The sequence below is a fragment of the Acanthochromis polyacanthus genome, chromosome 16, assembly GCF_021347895.1.
Source record: "Acanthochromis polyacanthus isolate Apoly-LR-REF ecotype Palm Island chromosome 16, KAUST_Apoly_ChrSc, whole genome shotgun sequence".
Classification (NCBI taxonomy): domain Eukaryota; kingdom Metazoa; phylum Chordata; class Actinopteri; family Pomacentridae; genus Acanthochromis; species Acanthochromis polyacanthus.
The window spans coordinates 5687133-5708020 of NC_067128.1; the positions used below are offsets into that span (position 1 = coordinate 5687133).

General features: G+C 38.3%; 1 protein-coding gene across 6 annotated transcripts in view; it reads right to left on the reverse strand.

The window, feature by feature from the left end:
* Positions 1–20888, reverse strand: part of pak5 (p21 protein (Cdc42/Rac)-activated kinase 5) — a 100990-nt gene that overhangs the window by 58213 nt on the left and 21889 nt on the right. For 2 of the 6 annotated variants that reach the window (XM_022194419.2, XM_022194418.2), the window contains exon 1: positions 8255–8949. The exons of 1 other annotated variant lie outside the window; for it this stretch is intronic. In XM_022194419.2, the coding sequence (XP_022050111.1) occupies positions 8255–8309 (55 nt within the window). In that variant the 5' untranslated portion in view covers positions 8310–8949. Of the gene's footprint in view, positions 1–8254; positions 8955–20888 lie in introns of those variants that run through there. 3 more of the 6 variants (XM_022194415.2, XM_022194420.2, XM_022194416.2) reach the window with 3 other exon arrangements.

The following is a 20888-nucleotide window of genomic DNA, read 5'->3' on the forward strand; positions in this document are numbered from 1 at the left end:
TTTGAAAATGTATGAGGATGTGATGAGAAGTGGAGTTTGGTAAAATATAGAAATGTAATATTTAACTCTAAAACTGTGAGCCATGTTGGAAAATTACATCAGATGAGCAGCATATCATACTGTACAGTGGAAATAATTAACAGTTTATTTAAAATAACAGCTTCTATCTGTCATCTTTTGGCCAATACACTGTTAAATTACAGATAATATCCAGTCAAATCCAAGGAGAAATCTAAATATTTACAATAAGTATATTTTTAAACTAACTTTACAGGTTTTTCATATTTTGTGAAATTATAGATAAAATGCAGAAAATCAGATATTTTTTCAAAACTGTAAATAATGTTGACGTGAAAATAATTGTAATTTTACAAGTAGTAATTCTTTTTTTTTTTCCAATGTTTGATTGTAAATTACATGAGGTAAAGTTTATCTAAATCAGCAAAGAGAATCTTTATTTTAACAGATTCTTCAAAGAAAATGTGTTTATGAAGGACTGGAAAATGGTAATAATAATAATAATAATAATAAGCTATATTAATAATATTTTAAACTGTCATTTCACAGATTTTCCTGTTTTATTAAAGTACAGATAATATCTTGATCACAGATAAAAATATTTTAAAGAACTCTGCATAATGTCTTATGCTACTTAAAAAAGGTTAAATCAACACACACACATTATTTTAAATATATTTACAAGAGAAATTATGAGATTATGATTTTCTTTTATTACAGATAAATTAAAGATAACACCTAGTAAAATATGAAAATGTTTATTTCCATGTTGACAGTAAAAATAAAAATCAAAACTAACAAAATGTTAACATGACATCTGCATTTTGTAAACAATTTAGTTTTTATCAATGTGTGACCATAAAATACATCCTCTTACAGTTAAAATATTATTTTATAGGGGTTTGCTGTCAGTTTCACAGTTGTTACAGCTTTACAAAGTTACAGTATTCCATGATTTTAACACATTTTTGTGTATAGTTTTTGTCAATATGCAGCTATCACATAACTCCATCTAGTGATGTGCATATTTAGCAGGTAGTAAATTTTGCTCTTTCTAACGGTGCATCATGCAGTCAGAAACTGGAAACACGACTTAAACACCCTCCACAAGTTTCTCCTGAAAAACCTCCAACTATCCCTCATCTTTTCCACTTTGTGCCGAGCTACAAATCTCTTACGTAACGCCAACATGTCTGCAGCCTCTTCTACTTTTGGCCGATGTCCACTTCAACCTCCACAACTCGACCCAATGTTTCTGACCTTGTTGCTATTTTGGGAGCTTGTGGCACAAAGTGGCTTCTTGGGGATGAAACGCTGACATGTGGACATTATGCTGATTGGAAACGACGCGCACAAAATAAAGCCAATGAAGATGACGTCGAGGGAGAGGAGGAAGAGTCTCCCAGTAAGTCGCCTTGTGCAGTGGCTGCAGTAAAACACACGGTGACTAAACAAGGCTTGATCGCAGCCTTGCACTGAATCATCAGCTGACACATGCAGTAGCTGCAGCTCTGGTTACCTTAGAGCAAAATACAAACAAAAACAACAATGCCACATCCAACTAAGAAGCAGATTTGAAGAGTAGTGGCAGAAATAATCAGGTTGGATCTGAAAACTGTGCATCTGTGTTTGTGTGCAGTTTGTTTTTGGGAGATTTCATACATGGTTTTCCAAACAAACTCGCTTTCACAAAACGGAAGTATTTTCTTCTATATTTAGCATCCAGTCTGTCCGAGGGTTAAATTAGAACAAATTACATTTTAATTGAACCTTTATTACTGTACATTATTACTGTGGCTAACTAGGTCAACTTGTGATATCTGGTTGTTTAATTTCATGTCTACTGGGGCCTTCAAATAGGTTTATAAGAAGAGTCCAGATAAATGTCCTCTCTTGTCGTATTTACAACCTCAGAAGTAGCTCTCAAGTTGTGTGTAATACTGTAGCACACAAAAACCGTAAAAAGGAAACAAAAATGACATACCTAATCTAACCCTTTAAACGGAGAGCTGGACCAGACTTAACCTGAGGTAAGGGTTAAAAAAGGCTAGACTGGCGAACAATATGTAAAAAAAATATATATTTTTGAGCAGTTCGAATGCATTAAAACTGTCATTTTTGGGGTCACTGATTGTAAAAGAACAGTTTTAGTGAGTTTTTTAAAGTTAGTTTGTAAATTACTATGTTTCTATGTGATATAATCTGTAATGTAACAAAATTGGGAACGTCTGTAAAATAACTGCTGCAAAAATATCTGTTTAGAAAAATGTGTATCATATTTTATTTCAAATAACAGCACATATCTGTAAAATTCAGAATTCTTTTTTTGAGTTTCTGGTGTAAATTTTACCGAAAGAAAGAAAATTACTTTTTGTAAAAATACAGATTTTTGATGTAAACATCATCTACAGTGTTTCTGTTTGTTTGTCTGTTTGTCTTTAGTCGTCATTAGTTTAAACAGGGAAAAACAGAAAATATGTAAAATTGTCTCTGTAAAAAATAATTCGCATTTCTCAATCCTTCATACATACTGTAAAAAATGTATCTGTTAAACAATGATTTATAGAATATAATTAATGTGCAATATTATCGTTGATGTGATTTTAATACTTATTTTCTGTACTGTCACAAAACAGTATAAAATTTTATTTTTGTAAACATGTAAAATAACTGTAAACTGCTCAAAAAATCTGCTAAAAACTGCCTTTAAAGTGCACAGAAATGTTCAGAACTGTCTGACATGGAAAGCTCATGTTAGCGTGACACAAACTCACTTTTAAAGCAAACGTGACGTTTTGTAACGTCAAGTCAACAAATTTAGATTCCTGCTTTCATCGTACTAAAATTTATGAAGTTGATACAGTACAAACAAGAAAAGCACTCAGAGAGCGCAGTACTCCACCAAGACTGCTCAGTCAGATCATTTCAAATGGCTGAAATCTTTAAAAAAAAAAAAATCTGCGGATCCAGACTAAACCGCATCACTGCCAAAATCTTATCAGGTGGTCCTTGTGTCGTTTCTGTTAATCATTGAAAATTTCATCCAAATCCGTTAATTCATTTTTGAGTAATGTTACAGACAGACAGGCAGACAGACAGACAGACGGACAGACAGACAGACGGACAGACAGACGTCACAGCTAGCTTTTGCAACAGTCAGCATCTACTAGAAATGAGAGGTGAGCTTTTGCTACATTTAATTTTTCAATCTCTATAATACACAATTCTTTTTGGTAGTGTCTACAGATACGGACCCGTACCCGTAGCCTGTGGACTACGGATACGGCACTTTCCATTTGCCAGACAGATACGGACCCGTACGCGAGTCTCGCGAGTCAAGAAGCTGCTAACCACTGCAAACTGTTGAAAGGTAAGCAAAGGTTAAGGTTAGGGTTAGTGTTAGGGTCAGGTTTAGGCTCTGTACCTGCAGTACCGATGCTACGGGTCCGTACTGTTAGCGTCTACCGGGAGTCACGTGACCAGATCTCGCGTATCTGATTGGCAAATGGCAAGTGCCGTATCCGTAGTCCACAGGCTACGGATACGGGTCCGTACCTCTAGCAACAACCATTCTTTTTGGCTGACTAAAAAATGTCTATTACTTTACAGTCAAACATTGTGGGGAAAAAAAAAACACATTACGACCTACAAAATGACAGATTTTATGACACGTCTGTAGATGTTTTCAGAAATGATGAAGGACTTTTATTTTTAGGCTTTGTTTTGCTGCTGTGAATTCTGAGTGATCAGTCAGACACTAATGCAATCAAATGGCTTTATCTCAATAAGATGAATGTTTTTCAAATGATTTTTTTTCATTTAATGAAAGATGAAATGTTTTTGTAACACCTTCTTCCTCGAACCTGTGGTCTCTGAGCAGCTGCAGTGAGGATGGAAACCCCTGACCTACATGGTGCTTCTTGGGAACGAGATTATTGAAGGCTACCGAGGCTTAAGACGTCTAGTCCGAGCTCAACCGTGAGGAGACATGACGACACAAACACACACACAGCAACGCATGTAAGAAACCAGATGGAGACACGTGTTTATGAGCTCACTCAGTCCAGACCTGCACAGCTTTTAGCAGCTTCTCGCTAACACCAGCAGGTAAGTGTGGAGGAATCACCTCCATGCAGCTACTTACTGCACAACCTCACACAAGCACCTCTCAGGCTGTAATTTATGGGCAGATTGTAAAGCACTTTGTGAAGTTTCAGCCTAATGCCTGCAAGGTTATTCTACCAGAGAGCAACAGTGTCACTGCGATGAGTAACGGCACCAGGTAATATATCAAAGAGAGGAAAACTGGAGCTGCGATCAGTCAAGGAGCAGTTTTCCTGAGACACTAATGAAGACCGTATTATAATTTCTTCACTACAAAACACAAAGCAGCAACAACATCAGTTTACAAACTAACATTTCAGCTTCTACATGGCTAAACTGATCAGATCACAGTAATAACACTGCAACTAACAATTAGCATCATTTTCTTGAAAAAAGATTAAATTTTTTGGTCCATAAATGTCAGAAAATGATCAAAAATGTCTGTTTCCCAAAGAACAAGATGACAAATGCCTTGTTTTTCCCCAAATCCAAAGATACTCAGTTTACAGTCAAAAAGGAGAAAGAAACCAAAAAACAATCAGATTTACAAATCTGGAATTATAGAGTTTCGACTGTTTTTCTTAAAAAATTACTCAAATGGTGATCACAACAGCTTGTAGACTTCATAGATGACAACTACTCAAACACCATAATCTGCTGGCAGGTTTCAAAGGCAATTAAAAGGAGACAAAATTACAGCATTTGTTTTAAAAGTCCGGAACTATATCAACTAAAAGAATTATTGAATTTGTAAGTTTCACATGCAATTTAAGTGGTCGTTGAACAAATCAAAATTAGTTCCTTCAGAAAAAAACAATCAATCCTGAGTTTAAAATGATGCTATTTAATCAGAATCACTTTATTCTACATGCTCCAACACAAATCGCTTCCCAAAGTTTAAATAAAAAAAGTTACAATTAAAATTTTCATTTCCTCAGTTTGTGACCAACAGCCAAAAAATTACAAAAATTCAGGGATTTTTCATTAAACTGCAGGCAGTGTTTCCACAGAGCAGAGAGGGAAACAAAACCCACTGGATCCATAAAATAAACGCAGCATGGCTCAAAAACGCTAAACAAAGGAGTAAGTTGTTGGAAGATACATCCAGCACAGTGAAGCATCTTTCTACAATGAATGTGGAGAGCAGAATGAAAAACATGCAGCATGATGCAAAAATGCCCCAAAATTGATTGTGGTTCAGTGGGTCAGAATTGTTGCAGCTCAAAACAGTAAAATAAAGTTCATATTGAGGTGTACGTACAAACTTTAAGGTAGAAGCTACAAGACCACTGACTCATTTCATCTCACATCATCAGCATTCTTCTGCTTGACATTTTAGAATCATGATTTATTGAAATTTAAAAAGGTATCTGAGAAACTTTAGCTTGACATAGCAGATATTCTCAGAGAAAAAAGCACATTTTCTCACAAATTGAAATTTGAGGCGGTTTGATTAAAAATATCTCAAGAACTATTAAAGACAGAAGCCTGGATTTTTCACCGTTATTTCTCATTATGTCATTCATTCAAAACCTGCAATATTGGACAAGGACATCAAAGAATGTCTGATTATGGGTGAGTTGAAAAGTCACATTTTTGAGAACATATTAAACTTTTGATGCGGAACATGGGTCAAAAGTGATCTGAAAATTTCACAGATTACTTTACATATATCTCTATTTAATGCTAAACCTTCCAAACTGGTGGAATTGGTCAAAACATTTCATGATTTGAGATGAAATTCTGTCACTGAGAGAGACTTTATTGCAGGAAATGAGTCTCATTTAGGCTGTGAAAGTGCCGTCATCGTGGTTTGACAAGAGGAAAATACTGTATCTGTGAGCGTGTTGTATGTATTTAGCCACAAATCACAGCTGTAAACGCGCTGGAGCTAAATGAAGCTTGAATAACTAAAAATGCATACTGCTGTGCCGCATGAATACACAACCTTTAAGTACGTGAAAGCACAATATTTTGACGTTGCTGTCACATCCAGTGTGCGGCTTGCAGAGGTGTTACGTAACATTTACCATCACACAGAACACAGAGATGCTCCGCCACGCATGCTAAAGCTTAACCTGGAAATACACACAAAGGGGCTTATAGGAGACACACACAGACACACTCTATATACCGACACAATGACACAAACGTACTTAAAGGAGCTGCTGGTCCAGGGCAGAGATCCTGACTCCCAGGCTGATTTGTCTCCAAACCATCTGTCACCATCTGAGCCTCCACAGGCATTTCCCCTTCAACACCTCAACGCACATTCTGCAGGAAAATCAGGCCTCTGCACACGTGTTTGTATTTGTGTTGTCTTTAAAATACTCTATTTTTAGCTGCCGAGTGCATGCTAACGCTCCGTGGCAGCGCGGCGAATCCACATTAATTTCCTCAGATTGTAGTTTAGCAGCAGAGTTTGGGATCGAGATGCGGCTCGTTCACTCAAGCACAAATATGCAAATACGTTTTCATACATAATTTAAAAAGCAACATGAAAAGGACACGTTCCTTCTGATAAACAAGTGGAGGGAGGGGCGATGCGCTCAAATTCATTTGCTGCTACGGGGAATAGGAGGAATTCCTAATTTAATTAAAAGGTCAAATGTTTCAGAAGCCAGAGCTTGCTGCGTCATTTCTGGATTTCTGCACTGACTGACAGAATCTACACAAAGTGAGACTGAATTTGTCTCTGCGTTCTCGTCTTCTCTTGTTTTCCAGTCCGTCGTCAGCTATTCAACTCTCTCCCATTTGCATTCACTTGTTCTCTGCAGGCCCTGTTCCTTCAGATGGTTTAATTGGCTCAAAAAGTGATTACACCCATGCATTTCACCTTCCAGAGCAGTAAACAACAAAGAGGCTTCTTTATCATTTGCACTGTTTTTACGACACACTGGGAAAGTTCTTAACGTTCCTCGTTTAAACTAAAACCTCAGAATGATGAGGAAGCTTGAGCATGTTAAGCTTGAGGTGACCCAATGAATTTATGATCTTAAATCTTTATTTCAACTCGAACACAAACAATTACTCTGAAAAAAGTGAAATATTTTTACAGTAATTGGGCCAATATATAACTGAGGGACTTTTGAAGTCCATGAGATTTATCTTGCACACATTTTTATTAAAAGCAAAAAACTAATGTTTTTATGTTCATTATGTCTCTATATCATGTCTTTACAAATTCTAGAATTATTTATTATAGAAACAATCACTTATTAATCCAAAATGACAGGATATCACTAAAATAATATATCATACTATTGTTTTCCAGACTTTTCTGTTTTATTAAATTACAGATAATACGTAGTAAAGTCACAGAAAAGTCAAAAATCTGGGCAAAAGTAAAAATAATGTCCACATCCAAAAATGTATGTTAAACTGTAAGTCACACTATTTCACTGTATTTAAATCAGCAAAAAAATATTGTTTGTTTTAATTATTTTGTTTATTTGATGCTATTTTATTGAAAAAATAAACATGTGAGTGATTAAGTAAGTAATTTTTGAACTGCTGCTTTTACAAATAATGTCAAGTAAAGTTGCAAAATGAAGTATTAATTTACTTGTTCACAAAAACAGGTCAAAATAATTTCCACATCAAAATCCTACAACTTTACAAAAAGCAATATGGTAGTTTACGGTGTGTGGCCTGAAAACGACAGTTTTACTGTATTTAAATTAGCCAAAAAATATTATTTGAATGTTGACCATCAAAAAAGGCCAAAAGTTACACTATTTAAATCTGCAGAAATGTTATTTTACAGTTATTTGCCACCATTTAAAAGAAAAATCATACATATTCATGATGAAACAATACAAAATAACTTTTTGAACTGTTATTTTATGTATTTTTAATATCAAGTAAAATCAAAGAAAAACTGTAAATAATGTCCACACCAGCAATCTACGCAATAGTAATTTGTTCCTTTACAATGTGTGACCATAAAATGACACTACTTTACTGTAAATCTGCTAAAAATATTATTTCACAGATATTGGTGTTTTTTTCCCCACACAGTGTTCCAGTATTCCCCTGTTCTTACTGTATTTTTTCCTGCACCCTGATTGCCATTTTTTTTTCACAGATTCCGTGTTTTTACAGTACAGCGTGACTGACTCGCTGCTCTTACCTGGAAACAAACTGACGGTTTCTTTCAGCCAATCAAAGTGCTCTGGATGAGCCATAGTGAGACAGTCCCGGATAATTAGAGCCTCCTCAGATGTTGCGCTTTGATGTCAAATTGCACTCCTGATAAATCCATTACGCGCCTCAATTTTCCTCCAACAAAACATGAAACGGCGAGTCCCGCTGCTCGGATGGGGAGCCGACGATTCCCTGGAGGGGCGACACTTGTGTGAAGTCATCGAATTGACAAATCAGGTCAGATCCAGGACCCTCTGCAGTCCCCTGCGAGCTGCTACTACTACTGCTACCCTGCCTGCATGCTCTGATAACTCCCAATGTGAGACGCACAGGACACGAAAAAATGCCGACGCCAGCAGCCCGAGCCGAGGCACGGCCAGACAGCTTAAGCCTGGACCCGTCCTGATTCACTTTTATTGTTTGACTAACTGGGTTTGACCGACCGCGTCCCAAACTGTGCACCCACTGACTTTCACCGTCCTCCTGCTGCTAATGTGTCTGTCAACAGAACAACTAAATAAAATAAAAAACAGAAGTGTAGGTGTCCTCTGTGCTCCCATGATCCACAGGATGCTGCTCTGTCAGACACACACCTGCACACAAACACAGACTCGCAACAATGTGTGGGTATCACCGGTGTCAAGAGCTGCAGCACCGGGCGTCCTATCGCCGCCTCCTTCACAGAGACGAGAAGATGGAAGAAAGAGAAAGAAACAGCTGGTTTGGTCGACGGCGGTGACAGAGTTTGGCCGTTTGCCGGCGCTGAGGGGACGTTCGACGGTGGCAGCCACGGACAGCACCGGAGCTGAGGGCAAACAGCCTCAGAAACAGGCTGTCAAGTTCACACTGTAGTGTCCTCACAGGGAGGGTTAGTGAGCAAAACTATACTGTAAAAGTGCCTGTTTACACCATATGTTATGTAAATTTGCACATTTTCAAGTGAAGAATTTGTACGTTCCTGCACACAGTGAATATTTCTTTCACTTTTTAGCACATAAAACTTATTTTTGAAAAAAATGCAGGCAATAATAGCATACAGCACCTCCTATAGCTTCACAAATCATGATTTCAGGTTAGCTCATGTTGTATTAAGAGGAGCCGAGTCCCGTGAACTTCACTAAACTTGTATTTTCTATCATTTTGTACTACTTTTCACTACTTAAAACTCTTTTGATTGACTGTAGTTGCTGTTTATTTAACCTGTAACACTTACCTTCCTTTAAAAATTCTCTACTTGTCAATGCTAACTGTAAGGCATCAAATGAGCACATCAAATTTCTAGTATGTGAACACCTACTTGGCACTAAAATTGATTGTGATTCAGAATAATGACATTTGTGGGGCCTCCCTACGTCCTCGTTTCAAAATGTTGCACTTGTTCCCATTTTCAGGGGGTTGTACATTAAAAATTTGCCCTCTGTTGAAGCCATTTGATAATTTGGATCATCTGGAAACTGTTTAATGTGGGTCTTTACCAAATTTCATGGCTGTGGGAGTGAAATGTCTGGAGATTCTAATCAAGAAAATGTCTTTCCAGGTAAGACAAAATATCAAAATTCAGCAAAAATACCCCACAGAACTTTCTTTTTGGTACCAAATGGTGCTATTATACTACTTTTTTGCACACTGAAGTCATTTCATTCATGTGCAGTAGGTTGTATCTATTTAGTTTGGGCTGTGGTGGAGTCTCACACAGACCTAATTGACCTGGAAAGTATACTACTGACCATTTTTTTACATGATCTGTCCTGTTGGTTGTTGAGCTTTGATATAAAAACTGCTGTTTGCAAAGTTTACACTCGAACGCTTAACCATTTGTTTTAGCAAAACGAAGCCAAACCACCAACATCTTTGACAAGGTGTCCATTAGTTTGGAGTCAAGTACAAGTAAAAGATCAGTAAATGTTAAAGGAGTCAGATCTAGCAGTGCAGGGGGTCCTCGGTTTACGACATCCTCAGTCTATGGCGGTTCATCATCATGTGGAACTAGTTGATGAGCGGAGCGGAAGCAGGGGTGTTTACAGGCGGTTTGTTCCCCCTGCTTCCAACAACAATGGATTAATCCTGGCAGGATGTTGATATTTTGCTTTTCTCCTCATAAAAGAAGAACAAAAGAATGACTGACCAATGGGCGTTTGGTCGAATGAGAGCATATCGACGCCAACCGAGACACTGCAGCAACACTAAATATACCCGTGAAAACATGAATCATGCTCTTTATTGAGTGATGTTCCATTAGAACATTTTACATTGCCAGAAAACAGTTTACACGTTTTCTAATTTTGATAAGAAACAGCCTCGCTTCATGATATTTCCAAAGAAACTGCATTCACTGCATAAATATTCAGCTTCTAGTGGCCAGATTTGTGAAACACGAGGTACAAGACATTGTTAGTAAAAGGACTGACTCATGTTCTATGCTCTGTCGACATCCTGTGAAGTTTCCAGGCCTTTTTTCCACAAAGCTGCTTGAGAGTAGAGGAGGTTTGATGGTTAAAATACTGAGACACGCCCGTCCACAAGTGTTACTGGATTTAAATATGCACGCCACCTTCGAGGGTCTCTCTCTAACTCGCTGCCAAACACAAACACACATGCAGAGGAGTAACATCAGCACTCTGGAGGTGGGGAGCTGCAGACTAAATAGAGAAAGCGACAGCTAGAATTATGGCAGTTGGAGCTGATTTGGGCTATGCTAAGTACCCCACACTTTAAGAGCGTCGGTGCAGCGGCCTCCACGCGGCTAATGGGAGCCTACATCATAACTGTCACCAGACCAGCGCTCGTTAGCAAGATGAATGATAATTCCTGCAAAGCATTTTAAGTACAGGCTGTTATTCTTAAGCTGCGAAATCACTGCTGATACCCAGCTCACTCGCTGTCTTTGAGTCCGTCACCGATCTTTCGCTATCGAGGGGAAGAATCGGCTAAAGTTATCGGCTCGTGTGGTAACATAATGGATGAATATGGCAGCGAAGGGTGACTCTGGGAGGTAGTGGGAGATCAGGAGAGTTATCTAAATGAGATCTTTGCAGTCCTGAGGACAGAGGAGTGTGTGTCGCAGTCTGAGAAAAAGTGTGTGACATGTGTGACTATGTGTGTGTGCGCAGCTGTGTGTTAAAAGCCCATTAAAGCAAAGGGGTGACCTAAAACTAGCTCTCCGATAGTGTCTCTTCTATTCAATGACTTTTATGTGGATCTAAGATGGAATCTCACTGGGAAATACAGGATTTTAGTGTTATAAATAACCAACCAGTGCATGAACCAGTTTGAAAGGAGGGAGTTAGACGAGGATTTTGTTAATTGTGAACTGACTGACTAATCCGTCCATTTTCCACCACTTAGCAGCTCCTTTTTTCCCAGCCGCAGCCTCCATTTCCTCCTCAGGCGTTTCCAGTCTAGATGGGATATGTTATCCCCCCAGTGTATCCTGAGTCTGCTTCCAGTTAGTATAGAGCCTAAAATACCGTCCAGGAGAGTAGTAGCACTTTCACTCTGAAATATCCAACCACCAAACTGTTTCACTACAATCACACACCATTTTATTACAGCCCAAACTCACCATTAAATAATTCTAAAAAAATCACCAAAGTTATACAATTTATCCGAGCCAGGAACGGTAAAAACACAAAAATTGTTGGATTTGTAACATCCCAGCATTCCTGAAACTTATCACGTAAAATCAGATTTTCTGCTGGGGAAAAAAATGGTAAATTTATGCTTAAAATTGAGCAATGTCATCAAAATCACTTTCAGCTACATGTGCCATTAATAATTTGCCCAAAATATGTTGTTTACTCAAACAAGATCCTGTAAATAAAAAAAAATCTGTGCTCCTCAATGCAAGTCGTTAATAACTCAGCTGCAAACACCAGACAAGTCATAAAAATTCTTACATTCAGTGTATATAGAGTAGCAGAATAGCACAATAGGTAGGAGGCACATTATAAGTCTAAGTGAGTAGTAAAATATAACATAGTTTGGAGAATATTAACAACACCTGTATGGAAAATGTTATACTTTTTATTTTCAAAATAAGTAATTCAAGAAATTCAACTTTCATTTTTGTCTTTTTAAGATTTCTGGCTTTAGAACTGTGTTCAGTTAGCCTAGCCACGCTAGACAGCCCACGGCAACGAATTTAATTCTCTGCCAGGGTGGGTCTAGTTACCTTCCATAAGGCTCGAGGCTGGATTCTCCTAAAACTGGCCGGACCAATCACCATGAAGTGTAGAGTCAGAAGGCGGGCGTAACTAAGTGACGACAGAGGCGTGACGATTCTGACAGAAACAACCGGTTCACAATAAACCGTTATCTTTCGACTCTGCTTTGGCCACAGCCCTTAAAGATTTGAAGCTAAAATTCAACTTGAAAGATAAACAAAGGACGGCACTGAAGTGTTTCATTGAGAAGAAAGACGTATTTGGACTTATGCCGACGGGATATGGCAAATCCTTAATATACCAGTTGGCTCCGCTGGTTGGGAAGCTAATGGGACTTAGCCACAATCTGCTGGCGCTCTAGGAACTATGTCAGCCTATTCGTTGCACTGATTGGTTGTATACCTACCCAATTGCTGCAGAGTGATTTGAAAGACAACCTTTTAGCCCACTTCCCTCCCTGTCGAGCGGTCCTAGACCCTTGTGCCTTCAGAACATGGGTCTAGCGCGGCTAGGCTAGTGTTCAGTTGCACAGACAACATTTTTGAGTTCTTTCTACTTCCAACCATGGTAGTGTTGTTTCCATACAGTTACAGAACTTTATATTGCAGTATGACATGAGCCCAGAGTGAATTAACATGTCAGAGAGTTATTTTGACACATGATATGCTTTTCGGAGGAATCCTACAGATCACGTCATCAAATAAATAAAAAACAGCACTAAACAAACAGTTGAACTGTGCAAAATCATGACTGGTTGCATATTGAAGGTGAAGAATGAAATAATTAGATTATTTCAGCTGAAATCAGATTGCTTTGGTTTTCCCCCTGGATGTCTGAACTATTTAATATTAAGCAGGACTTCCTGTATGTTGTTTTTACATAACTTAGGGCTGTTTTTAGAACTCTGACATACACCTGTCCTTCTCACCAGACACAGTATCGCTGCCTCATGTCTCAGCCTTTGCTCCCTCGTATCAGTTTATAAAACCCTGATGCAGAAAAGGGATGTTTTGCAACCCATATTAAGTATTTTACTGGGAAGTCTGGACATTCTTATCTCATGACTGACAATAACTTGACTGTCTATTCCTGTATAACTTTGACATACATCCTACAATCCCTTAAAATAAGACTTGGCGTGAATTTACTTTTGCCAAAGTTTTTACTACTTGAAAACTAATGTGAACTTACATATCTCTAACACTGCTTTCTACAGCTGCAGGCGTCCATTAGTGAAAGATAAAGTTCTTTACTTCTCCAGTGAAGCATTGTTTCCCTGAAACCTTCCTCCCGGTCCAAGCCCAGACTCTGAAAAATGCAGCAATTCATTCAGAAAGAATTTGCAGAGTTTGAGATGAGGAGCAAAAATACTCCAAAAGCAAGAAGCTCCACAGTGAAGTAAAAAGTACACAAAAAGAGACACAGAATATTGAATCCCAGAGTCAACAAGCAAAGGCAGATAAACTGTTGCTCCCTATCTGAACAGCAGAACTTGTACACCGATAAAGAACGAAAGAATAAACCGTTTTTCAGTCCAGCAATCAACACTATCAAAAGGAGGCGCTGCCATATGGTATTAGTTTCAGCGCCCCGGGGCTAACATCTGCATGCAGACAGCATCCACATCCAGACCGAGGAGACAAATGTCTCTTTTTTTCAAACCTGAGAGGCGTCTTTTCATAGACTTGCCATTTCAATGAGAAGCAGTCAGACATAAAGAGGATGACTGGCAACACTGCAGGGCATTGGGAGACTATTTGTTTGTGTTGGCATCTGGATGTGAGTTTGTGTCTGTGTGGATCTGAGTGATGGTCAGCTATTGATGCCACAGAGAGACACTCTACATATGAGTTAACAACAAAGCGGCGTCTGGTGAAGCGACGCAGCTGCATCCTCTTTTCAATAAGAGCTTAATGTCTTTTTTCTTCCATCTATAAATATGCATTATGAGTGAAAGAAGCTTCCATATTACCAGAATGCACTCGCAGTACAGAAGTATCCGCCGTCTTCTGTTAGGTTTCATTACTGTCTGCTCCACTGCACATTGTTATCAAGTATTAAAGTGGTGTTTGGAGCTACAAACTATGAGCTAAACTCATCAGTAGACACTAGAATTAAAGAACCCAGGGTAAGAAAGTTCACCTGTGGAGTGGTTTGTAAATATGTATTTATATTTTTATATCACTGGAATTGCTGTGATTGGAAGTGGTTCGCTTAAAGGGCCTTTATTACGTGTATTTGACAGTTTAGAATTCGGTGTAAAATGTCTCCTAGAATGTCTTCCTATACTTTAATGTTCCAAAAAGAACTTATTTTTATTAACCTGTACATTTTTGCAACATCTGTTTTTAGCTTCTGTCTAAACTTTCTGTCTCTTTAAGGCCACCTCCCCTCAAAAGTTGATTGGTCAGCTGGCAAACTACACTGTAAAAAGATTTTCTTTTCTTTTAAATTACAGATAATAATTGGCAAAATATCATTGGAAAGTATTATTTGACATGGTAACTGCAAAGGTAAGTCTAAACTCTAACTAGCGTGTACAAGAAAAATTTATGTCTTTATAAATGTTGATATTTAAAGAAATATTTGACCATACAATCTCCACCATATAGTTATCATAGAGACATTTGTTGTCATTTGAAAAAAACATTCATAACATTAATAACTGAAAATTTTAAAGGAAATGTTTTATTGCTAATTTACTGATTTTCTATGTTTTGTTAAATTTCTAATTTTGTTTTACAGTGTAGCTGCTACAGCGTTGTCAGGCAAATGTGGTGCATGGTGATGTAGATAAGTAACAATAAAACAAAAAAAGGCTGGACAAGGTGTTTCAGGCAGGTAAAGAGCACGTTTTTTTCTTTTGGAAAGAATAACTGTTCGGCGCCATGGACACAATAAAAGAAAGGGAAAGTGACAAAAATCAGGAAACTAACTGTTCCCAGCTATACAACTGAGACCCTGGTCAACCCCAAGAATCGACTAAAACTGGGTTTGACTTGTGAATTTGAACAAAGATGCACTGGGCAGAGAATTTATGAACTTGATACGCTCCTTAATGTGTGTAATTAATACATATCAATGATAACGCATTGATTTTTTTTATGTAGCACAAAATAATCATCAATTTCCACTGTTATTTTATACTCAAAAGACAATATTTGAATAGAAATAATGTTGGTTTTATAACAATTCCATAAAGACGCATCTAACTGTATAAAAAGAATTGTGTACATTGGGTTGGATTAATATGAAATAAGTAGTTAACTGGATGTAACGTGTCACTTGGAGGGCAGCCCAGATCCACACCATTAACAAGCCTGTATTTCCTGCTGGTGGTTTTCTGGGTTAAAAGCACTTCTGTTCTTTGAAAGCCTCCTTCTTTCCACCCCATTATCTACACAAGCACGTTAAACCCTCAACTTAATCGTTTATTATTGAAAGCCCGGCAAGAAGCCTTCCCTCCTGGTGCTGTGGGAAAACAGTTATGGCTGAGATGTAAAAGATGTAGGTTAAGCGTTTGTGGAGGCTTCGACTGCAGAGCCACACTGGACATGTTTATGTGCATGACGAGTATTAATGTTCTCCAATCGAAAACTGCTGAGATGAAGTGTGTTAAAGAGGACCACCCACCGACTTTCCTTTATGTAAGTGTGAGTCTGTGGACAAGAAAGTGTGTGTTACAGAAATATAACAGTGGCCAAGGTGTGAACAGAGCGGGGAAGAACGTTTTTAGTTTCTACTTTTTAAAAAATGCATTTCTTTCACATAAGCACCACGGTTTTTTTATGATTATGGTCAATGCTACACTGTAAAACAAAATGTGCTGTGAAAATAATGGTAAATACATCTAAAATAAAGAGAATTTTAGCTGATTTAAACACAGCACAACTGTAAATTTATGGTCACACATTGTAAACGAACTGAGTATTGATTGTAAAAAAAAAAAATTATGTGAAAATTCTTTACAGTTGTGGCCTGTTTTTTGTATTTCAACATTTTTTGTGGGATTTTACTCAATATTATTTGTAATTTAAGAAAACACGGAAAATCTGTAAAATAATAGTTTCAAGATGTATTTACTATTTTTTAAATTTGTAATATGTATACATTTCTTTCAAATAACATCAAATATAATAATTACAACTTTCAAATAGCAGAAAATATCTGTAGAATAAATTTTTAACAGATGTAACTAAAGTAAAAATTGTGTAATTTTATGGTGATATATTCTAGATGAATAAATTACTATTTGTCAAAATAAGGGGTTTAATTTTTAACAAATAACAGCACACATCTGTAAAATAATTTTTTTCCTTATCTGAATACAGTAGAAAACAAAGTGTAATTTTATGTTCAAACAAGAACAAATTACTATTGATAAAAATACAATTTTTTGATATGGGCATCATTTACTATAATGGCCTATGTTTTAAACATATTATAAACATATTTTTTAGTCTGACTTGTCCTAGATATTATCCATAATTTGAACAAAACAGGGAAAATCTGTAAAATAGCAGTGAAAATTTTCAATCGCTACTAAAAATAATGTTTCTTTCAATGTTTCTATGTAAAAGAATGCATTATTTATTTATTTTTTTAAAAATACAGATTTTTGACGTGGCCGGTATTTACAGCTTTGGCCTGGTGTGTTTTGTCTGTTCTGCAATTAAAATTAATTTCATTCTAATAAAGCAACATTGTATTGAACTGAATTGAGTTGAACTAAATTAAACTGAGGCTGCACTATGGATTAGTGGTTAGCACTGTTGCCTTGCAGCCAGAAGATCCCTGGTTTGCGTGCCGGCCTTCCCCGGATCTTTCTGCATGTTGTTTCCATGTTCTCCCTGTGCATGTGTGGGTCTTCTCTGGGTACTCCGGCTTCCTCCCACAGTCCAAAAACATGCTGAGGTTAATTGGTATCTCCAAAATCGTCTATAGGTGTGAATGTGAGCGTGATTGTTTGTCTCTTTATGTAGTCCAGGGTGTCTCCTGTTTTCGCCCTATGTCATCTGGGATAGGCTCCAGGCTCCCACAACCTTAATGAGGATTAAGCGGTGTATAGATAATGGATGGATGGATGAATTAAACTGAATTGAAATCAAAAAGCTTGACAAGTCCAGCATCATTGCACTCAGGAAGCACTGATGATTTGCTATTCGAGGAACTAGTTCAGGAAATGATCTATTGACAAACAGTTCAGTCATTCTAAAGATATTTGACAGCTTTTTTTTAGTCCAAATAAGACCTGTGAAGAAGCCGGACAGGGTCTGAGTGTGAGATATCGGAGGTCACGGCTCAGTAAAAAGCTGTGGCGAGGCTGCTGTTTACGAGCTGGATAACACGACTCTGACAGCACATCAGGCCTTCACATTTCAGCCAAGGACACCGAGGAAAACGTCAGCTTTGACGGATGATGCAGTCTCAGATTTTCACTGTAACAGCCGAGCACTACCCAGTTTACACGGAGTCTTCAAACCACTTCTACTGTGACTATTAATCCTCACACACGCTGAGCGGGGAAGCGAGGAGAAGTGTGACCTCGTTTTAAAGAGCGAAAGGTCACATGACTGACGAGAACATGAGCAGCCCTCATCGCTCACACATCTCCATCTTGATTCTCCCAAAGATATGAACAATCTGACAAAGAAAATAAAGCACGAGCTGATGTCAACACAATAAAAACACTCGGGCAGGAAGGCATGTGTAAACACGTCAGCGTCTGCTCCACATCACAGCAGAGCCGCTGCCATGGCAACGTAAACAAATCTGTCAAGATCGCTGCTCGGCCTGAAAATTCATGAATTAAATGCTCCCGTTCTCCCCAAATTAAAAGCAATGTCGGTTAATTGTGTTGCGAGCTAATTGTATCGGGAAGACAGAAAAACAACGCACAATGCCGGAGGTTATCTCGACAACGCAGCCCAGTATGAGTCACAGCTCCACCATTAAACCACACATGGGAGAGGAAAGATAAGGTTAACCTACAAACAGAGTAGTGATCCTCATAAAACATTGATCAGTCTGTGGACCGGTCGTGTCTCTCTGTTCCCCCTCTTCAGTCCATTCCCTCTGCATGACGCTTACATCCCACTGCCTCCTCTTCCACTCCACTTGTCTTTAGCTGCAGATGCTAATGGAAGCGTATACCTGCTGCCCTACATTTTCACCAGGACTGAAGAGGACGCTGCTTCTGTGCCACTGAGAGCTCAGAAATGTACACGAGACTATCCATCACCCCTTTGACTATCTGGTTTCAATCAAGTGCGTACTGCATTTCATGAAGTGACAGCAGAAAACAGACCGAAATGCAATTTTCCTGCAAGGAAATCGCACAGCAGCATAATTTTAGGTGCTGCCAGTAAGCATGTTCATCATCTGAACCTCAAACCTGCCAGTGGCTCTGAAAGCTGTGTTATCTATTAAAACAAATTCACCAGAAACTGTAAAAGTAGAAAACAATCACCACATATTTAACTTTTTGATGGTCATTGAACTAATCGTGTGAGATATGTGGTTCTATTAGGAAAATTAACTAAATCTGAGCTTGAAATCATATTTGATCAATATCATATTATTCTAGATTCTCAAATTTTCCGTCAGGAAAAATATCTGGCCCACCAGACGATTTTGAAAATTTGATTTGGCACGGAGCCAAACCAGTCCGTCACCGCAACACGAAACTCGCGTGGTCGGCTGCTGCCGGGCATTTCCGCGTTTGCGCTACTGGTCGGATACGGTTGTACCAGCCAGATTTCACTGAGCAACAGTGTGTGCAAAACGTGTGTGCGTCTCAGGAGTCATTTTTAATACATCTGTGATCAGAATTGAGATGTGTGTCCCAAGCTCTGCTCTCGGTATCCCCCCCCCCCTCGCTCGCGGAATCGGAGCGCACCCCTCCACAGGTTGGCCCGTTCGATTGTTTACAAACATTTTGGCCTGAGGCCACATGTACTTGCCGACCGCTGCGTTTCTTAGTACAACTGAAAAGCCTTAAGTGACCACAGTCTCCATACAAAATCACTTTATTCTACGTCTCATTAAAATAATTTCTAAAAATAAAAAGTTTGCCTGAACCAGATCCTGTAAAAAATGAAAAATTCTGTTTGTCGGCACGAGAGTGAAGCCATGATTGAGTCAGCTGCGACCAACAGTCACACAACAAAAATTCTAAAATTATTCGGCCTAACTGCAGGAAGTGTTTTAGTTGTATAGATGCAGCTTTAACGTTGCAGTAAAGTCAGCACACGTGGAGATGGTTTTCCTTTTCTTTGAAGCAGTCATCAGAAGTGTCTGACTTACACTTGGGAGCCATAATGAAGTGAAAAAAGTTAGCAAATGTGGCACAATCCAAGGTGGCACACAACCAGCAAACGTAAACAAAGCCGTCTTATAGCGCCGCGTGACAACATGTTCATCTGCTCTGCTCACTACTTAAAAGTAACGAGTTCAGACATAATGCCAAAACGCCATAGGTCAATGACGTTGCAAACTGAGGGTCCCCTGTATTTGCTTTTTCTCTCTGCTGCAGAAAATACATAGAGTGAGAATACCTGAGAAAACCATTACATCGGCATTGCAGAGCAACACTGACCCGCTTGTTGCATCTGCAGTCACAAGTGCTTCTAAACGCATCGTTCATCATACTGAAAGGACCCTTTCCCCTTCAAGGGTGATGAACTTTTGACTTGTTGGAGAACCGCACCCAAGTGTGTCTCTGCGGTCTTGGATTTGGTTGAGTTCCCATAAATCCTTCACTCTGCGTACACGACACCAATAAAGAACCATAAATCTGACTTCAGAGAGTGAGCATAATTAGCTATGAGCAAAATGCACCTCTACTTAGAAAAATACGACTGAGCAAAAAGGTAAGAAACTGTTCTCATACTATTAGAAGCTATAATTAGTGCTGCAGGACATCAATTAATTCAGAGAAAGGCAGGAGTGTTGTGTGGAAGATGTTAAAGATTCAGCAAAAATAAAGTACAGAGTAGGTATTTTAGATTTTATACGTTTACACCTGACCTGACTGCAGGTTAATGCAGTTCTTCAGACCCGTTATCCAGATTTTGTTAATTGTGATCATTGCTTGCACCCTAAAAATGTTATGTTGAACTACATCTCTGTCATTACCACAAGGGATGAAAAAATAGACACTTTGCACCAAATTCTGTAAAATAAAAAAATTTAAATTAAAAAAAAAAACCCTGAGTGACCAACGGTCTAGTGACAAAAATCTGAGATTATTTGGCTGAACTGCAGGCAGTGTTTCTACAGAGCAGAGAGGAGACAAGAAGAGAGGAAAATAAAACAAACTGGATCCCTACAATAAATGCAGCATGGCTCAAAAATAGTTCACAGAGGAGTGAGTTGCTGGAAGATACATTCAGCATGGTGAAATATCTTTCTAGAGTTGATGTGCAGAATAATAAATGGCTAGTTTGTAAAACTATA